Raw genomic sequence first — 6,775 nt, 5'->3', positions numbered from 1 at the left:
GTCGGAGTAGTCATAGTGTCACCAGATGGCTCCATGGTGGAAAAGTCAGTTCACATCGATTTTGCGACCTCCAACAATGAAGCTAAATACGAAGCATTGATCATGGGACTTCGTATAGCGTTAGAACTCGAAGTTCAGGAGCTCAAGGTCTTTAGCGATTCACAACTGGTCATTCGCCAGGTCGCCCATGAGTATACCACCAATGAAGGTAACCTTTCTAAATACCTTCAAGTTGTAAATCAATTACTACCTTCTTTCAAGAAAGTTACCATACACCATTTCCTACGGGAAAAGAATCGCCACGCTGACAGCTTGGCGCACCTCGCGACCCAAACACCGAACTGTGACCATAGGAAACTACTCATTAAAGTCATTGATAAACTTGCCTACCAAACTGAGCATGTCCTAGGAATTACCGATTTATGCCCACTCTCTGACACTCAGATGAGTCAAACATGTATGCAACCTATCATAGATTATATCCAGCTAGGCAAAGCACCAACAATTCGCATCAAGACCAGACATGTTCAATACCAGTCAGGTCGCTACTGCCTAGTAAACGACAAACTTTTCAAAAAGTCCGCCGAAGAACCCCATATGAGGTGCATAAGCCCAAAACAGGGTCTGATGATTTTTGCAGAAATCCACGAGGGAGAATGCGGGAACCACGCAGGAGGTCGCTCTCTGGCTCACAAAGCGGTCTCACAAGGATACTTCTGGCCAAGAATGCAAATCGATGCCAAGAAGTATGTACTCAAATGCATTAAATGCCAAACATTTGGCCACAACATCATCCAGCCAGCTCGAGAACTCATCAACATCGCCAGTCCTTGGCCATTTCACATGTGGGGCTTGGACATCATTGCCCCATTCATTCCACAAAAAAGCATAGGCTTCCAGTTCATCCTAGCTACGACAAATTACTTCACCAAATGGGTGGAAACGATCCCCTTGGCTCATGTCAAGGAATCTAATATCAAAAACTTCATTTGGACCAACATCATTACTAGATTTTACCTCCCCCACACACTGGTGATGGACAATGGCTCCCAGTTCAAGGGAAAAACAGTTAAAGAATTCTTAGCTAAGTGGAAGATCGTTCACGCGTTCTCAACCCCCAAGATGCTCAAAGCAACGGTCACGCAGAAGCCAGCAGCAAGGCAATCCTAGAGAACTTAAAAAAGAAGATTGAAAAAAACAAGAGCCAATGGCCAATGCAGTTAGAAAACATCCTATGGGCTCATAGAACGATAGCTAGTTCTACTATAGGCGAGTCACCATTCTCACTATATATGTTACAGTACTGAGGCTGTCATTCCTACTGAGCTGACTCTAACAACGACTCGATCTAAGATTGTCGAATCTGGTCAGAATGATTCCATTCTCGCACGAGAGATCGACTTACTTGAAGAACGACGCGACCTAGCAACCATTCGAGTAGCATCCTACCACAAAACTCTGAGGAAGACATATAACAAGGGAGTTAACCCTCGAAGTTTCCAACCTAGCGACCTAGTCTTGAAAAATACTAAGGATGACTTAAAACTGGCACCAACATGGGAATGCCCTTATATATTGGAACGAGTCATTGGCAATGGAGCATATTGGATCAAAACCCAAGATGGACAGGCATTTCCATGTCCTTGGAATACTTTCTTGTTAAAGAAATTTTATCAATAAAAAATTCCATTTCCATGAGTTCTTACTCTTAGCATTTATACACATAGTTTTTATTTTGCATCAATGCACTGCAATCTCTCAATGTTATCAAGTAGACGCACAACTCACTCTCTAAGAGCAGAACGCTCACTCGAACTAAAACGCTCTACATCGCTTAAACATTCTCCATATTAAAATGCCCACTCAAGCTCAGGGCTACATAGCTCACATGCTACTTAGCCTTAACACTTCTCACTAGTTGGCAACCTACACTTCTAGGGGCAACTCAGTGCAGAACGCTCTCTAAGAGCAAAACATTCAAACAAACTTAAACGCTTTCCAGAGCTCAAACGTACCCTACAATTAAATGCTTACTCGAGCTCAGAGCTACATAGCTCACACACTTCTCACTAGTTGGAAACCTATACTTCTAGGGTCAACTCAGTGTTGAATGCTCTCTAAAAGCAACACGCTTACTTAAGCTACAACGCTCACTCGAGCTCAAGGGCTTCATAGCTCCAACACTCCTCACTAGTTAAATACCTACAACTCGAGGATCAACTTATCGCAGAACGTTATCTGAAACACTCAAAACCATCTCTAAAAATAGCACGCTTACTCAGTCAAGCTAAAATACTTCAAGGCATCCTAAGTCTTCTTAGACGACAGAACATACATCTCGAGGTCAAGTTCCTACTGAGATATTAAAGTAACATGCAACAAGCATTCAGACAAAAAGTAAGTTGATACTTCAAAGTAAACATGCATTTCACAAGTGCAAAATACGAACTGCCTGAACATACTCAGGAAACCAGTTCTCTAAATTCTACAGAACTGCCACTTATGTGGAAACCAGTTCGTCCATATATCAAAAATAAAGAGGTAAATAAAGGCGAACTGCCTAGGTCACCCCAGGTTATCAACTCTTAATGTATCTGGCTAATGCCACGCAACAAAAAGAATTAGGCGAACTACCCAGGCGAGCCCAGGAAACCAGTTATACTATATCACAACCACTTAAAAAATTCATAAACCTTACAAATCTCACAAGAAGAAACATAGATCAAATAACATTGGACAAAGCTTCGGTCTGCAACGGCTCCAAGTCATCAAGAATACCACGTACTCTCAACATTAACAGGCAGAACGGCAACAGAGTTTTCTGGAACGTCGACAGCACCTCAATTCTCTCAGCAGCAGCAACAATACATACTGGTAGACGGAGCATTACTAGCATCTCCAGGTATGTCAAGCACACTTGTACCTCGAGCCCCACGTTCATACTCTTTTTTCAATTGAAAGTACCCAGTTCATCATAATCTTGGCACATAGCGTCATACGCTTGCTGAGCTTTCTGAGCAACCGATTTGCAGTTCTTGGCATACTCAGTGACCGTACCAACCTTCTCCTGCAATTCGGCAATCGAGCTGGCCATTGCCGACCTCTCCAACACAACGTTGTTGTACATTTTCCTCAGACCCTCCATTTCTTTCTTTTCAGCCTCTTGAATGATTTGCACATTCGCCAATTCTTCCTTAACCTTCTCCAGCTCGCCTTTCTCAGCTTCACTTATTTGGGCCATCTGTTTCAATTTCTGATACCCAATAAGCAACTACAAAAGAAACACCAATGTTAATTCCAGCCACAAAACAAAAAGATGACAAATAAGTTGAAGGCTTACCAAGCAATAAGCCATATCCATGGTCTTCAGATTCTCATCCAGATCTTTGGCATTAAGCTCCTTCCTATCACCATCCAGCACAACTCCATCCAAGATACAACTAGCAATGGGTGCCGACCTGAAGCTGCAGTCAGATCATTTAAGTGCATGCTTTTTCCCCATTTTCTCACTAACATAGATGAGGTTACGATCTAGGTCATCACCCCTGCTCCTAATGGAAGTCGGTTTACCACTTTCTCTAGCAACCACTTTATGCTTACCTCCCACATCAACCTCCCGACTCATCCCTTTCTCAAAACTATCCAGGTCGGGTATGCTCAGATCGAGCCCTCCCCTAGACCTCGAGTTCCTGGTTGCCTTCCTATCAGTTCGCTTGGGCAAAGCACCCGACCACTACTAGCAGAGCAGTCGGTAACCCTAGCCACCTTGGTGGCCCTAGGATCAGGTGCCTTCCACTTAGCCAGGCTGCTTGGCCGGCGAGGCACGAGCCCGATCTCCTCCAGGTCTAGAGGAGAGCCATCCCTCGACCTCTCCTGAGGAGCAACCCCCGCACCATCAGCACCACCATGGACGGGTCACCTCACAGAGCCACCCCCGGACCTAGATGTCCCAGCTCCTCCGGTAGGTCGCCCATACCCAGAACGGTTCTTATTTCTCTCTTCCCTAGTAACAATCCCACTATTTCCCCTTTCCATTGATGACTCAGTAGACGACTCACTATCAATTAGACCACTCGCTCGCTTCTTTTGGTTCCTTCTCTTTAAACGTATCTGATGACCTCCCCTCTCCACAAAGTAGTTCACTACTTCGGGCAGCCTTTTTTGTTTCTGAGCTCGACTTAGCTTAGCGAACTTCTCAATAACCCCACGCGAACTCCCCCTAGAAACATCGACCTCTGCAAAACGTCAAAGAGATGAATCAAATTCAAAACCAAGTGCCAAAACAGATGAGCAACAGACAACAAAGAATACATACCAGCAAAATTACAAACCCTAGTTTCAACACTAAACCTAGGGGCACAATAATTTCCAACCACTAACAATGGTCTATTTTCCCAGGGTTCGTTGCTAACCCCATCCAGGACGCTCGACTTCCCGGTCAGTGTCTGTAAACTAAAATTGTTGGCCCTGGACCGCTTCACAGCATAGTGCTCCACGATATCAACGACCTCAATGTGATACTCACCGCTCTCATTCAACAGATCAAATACCCTTAACAAACGCCCGGTATTGCCAACGAACTGGTAGGGCTTTCTCACAAAAAATTAAAAACTCATAGGTTAACCTGGAGAATGGTAACCTCATTCCAACCCTCAGCTACCCCTCACAAACCACCACCCCATAATCTCTAGGAACGAACTCTGTACTAAAAATGTTCTCTACAGATCCCAGCTTGTATATAGCCAGTTCACTAACCGTTATACCACAAGCTTCCCTCAACTCTACAAAGCTATTTATAGTATTTCTATCTACAATTACAAGAGGCAAACCACTAGAAGAAGAAGATGCCATAGCAGAATTAGAGTTACTCGCTATAGCTATTACAGATGTTGATCTCACTTCTACCTCCTCATTATCGAAACCTACCAACTCCTCTATTACTTCATCAGATCGTGTGTCATCTGAATCAAACATGTTGTTTTTCTTATGAACAAAGACTAGGGGTGTGTAAAAATCGATGAAACCGATAGAACCAATCAACCCGACCCGACCCGTGTCATTTGGTTCGGTTATCTACATAATAACGGTTCGGTTCGGTTTCAAATATAGCAAAACCGAATTCGGTTCAGGTTATTATTTTAGAATCGATAATAACTTACCCGACCCGCTACCTATTAAAACATTAGAATATTTATACTCAATTTGAAGTAAAAGTAGATCTCGATTGGATTATTCTTTTTTTAAATCAAGTGGGCCCTTCTCATTGACCAAAATGTCTCCATTATTTATAAATCAAGTGGTGGACTGGTGGTCCCTTTCTCATTTTTATCAAAACCATATTACACCAACACCACACGTCCACACCATTACAAACACAAACAAAGAAACAATCAAAACATACATTTAAACCATTTAATATAAACAATCCCTAGGATCTGTACCCATTATCACTATGACACTATCACTTTTCATATCTAAAATTAAGCTTTCCTTACTTTCCATAGCAGCACAAGATTTAATAAACTTGGGTTGTTTTGGTTTCACAGCAACAACCTTCTTACTCATCTTCGCAGGTGTCCCAACTTTCTTCACCTTCTTCTCAGTAACAGTAGGAACATAAGCCATTGCCTTTGAAACATCCCACTTCTTTGCAGGTTCTACTGCTTTCACATCAAGCTTTGAAGCAACCTTGCATTTCTTAGCAGCATTAGATAACTTGAATGAAGTTTTGACCCTGATTAGTGTTCCTTTGACAACATTATTCTTCAAGTGAACAGCCAACAACTTCTTGAAATTTGCTAGTAGAACTTCTCTTGTTTCTCTTCCTCGGTTAAACTGTAAGATAGCCGGTTTGGATCGGGTATCAGTTAGCTGGTAAATTGGTCGGGCCAATTTTGGTTTGGTTAAGTCATGGGCAATGGTTCGGTTCGGTTACTGCTATACATAAACTGACAGGGTCGGTTCGGTGGTCGGTTTTTACCCAAATCCGACCCGAACCGACCTGTGCACACCCCTAACAAAGACCTACACCGGACTACTAAGAGAGAAAGAACAAAAAGTAGGAGAAACAAAAATGCCAAAGATACTAACCTGCTACTCTAAAACCTTTGCAAAGTTCTGACAAATGAGAGAACGGTGGCTCTTCAGTTCACCAGCAGTGTTTTTGTGAAAAAAACCTTTCAGTTCCCAAGGCAAGTCATGATTACACTCAAACCCTAGACGACACGTCACCTTTATATAACGTCTTTTCGAACTCCACAAAATGAGGCAGTTGGAATTTCTCGTTAAACCTGTTCACATCCTCACATGTGCTAAACACATGCTACCGTTCTCTCTCAGTAAGTCGCTCCTGTGCAAAATAGCGACCTACCGAGATGGGGATGTGTGAGGGAGTAATATTCACATCCAATGAATATCGCACACATCTTCAGCATATACATAAGTAACATAACTACCAACCGACGTCGTCTCCTCGTCCTCAAAGCTCGTTTTATAGTGACTTGACTCAGGCAAAAAATCTATTCAACTCGCGTCCACAACGACGTCACCCCCAACCGATCTCCCGTACTCATCTTGCGAGCTCGCTTCTAAGTAACTCGAGTCGAGCAAACGATCTCGCCCAGAAGCGACCTCCATAGCGCTCAATCCTCTCGTCCACAACGGCTGGTAACATATGTCTTTACTACAGCCATCAAGACCGAGACTCCAGGCATGCTTAATAATAAATGTCCTTAACTCGCCATCAAGGCTCGCAAGTGACCTGAAAACATGGATC

General features: G+C 43.2%; 1 protein-coding gene and 1 long non-coding RNA gene across 2 annotated transcripts; both read right to left on the bottom strand.

The window, feature by feature from the left end:
- Positions 1-2,552: 2,552 nt before the first annotated feature.
- On the bottom strand, positions 2,553-3,574 carry LOC147505523 (uncharacterized). The gene is made up of 2 exons (XM_086604153.1): positions 3,341-3,574; positions 2,553-3,271 (listed from the first exon to the last, which is right to left on the bottom strand). The coding sequence occupies exons 1-2, from the start codon at positions 3,359-3,361 to the stop codon at positions 2,951-2,953; spliced, it is 342 nt and encodes a 113-aa protein (XP_086460279.1). The 5' UTR covers positions 3,362-3,574; the 3' UTR covers positions 2,553-2,950.
- A 1,627-nt stretch (positions 3,575-5,201) lies between these two features.
- LOC147505522 (uncharacterized) lies at positions 5,202-6,186 on the bottom strand. Its single transcript, XR_015220618.1, has 2 exons — positions 6,091-6,186; positions 5,202-5,835 (listed from the first exon to the last, which is right to left on the bottom strand). It is a non-coding gene; the product is annotated as an uncharacterized LOC147505522 (long non-coding RNA).
- Between the last annotated feature and the right edge of the window lie 589 nt (positions 6,187-6,775).

This window comes from Coptis chinensis, chromosome 4 (assembly GCF_015680905.1).
Source record: "Coptis chinensis isolate HL-2020 chromosome 4, ASM1568090v1, whole genome shotgun sequence".
NCBI lineage: Eukaryota > Viridiplantae > Streptophyta > Magnoliopsida > Ranunculales > Ranunculaceae > Coptis > Coptis chinensis.
Note: the sequence above shows the minus strand (reverse complement) of the source record. Positions and strands in the feature narration are given on the sequence as shown.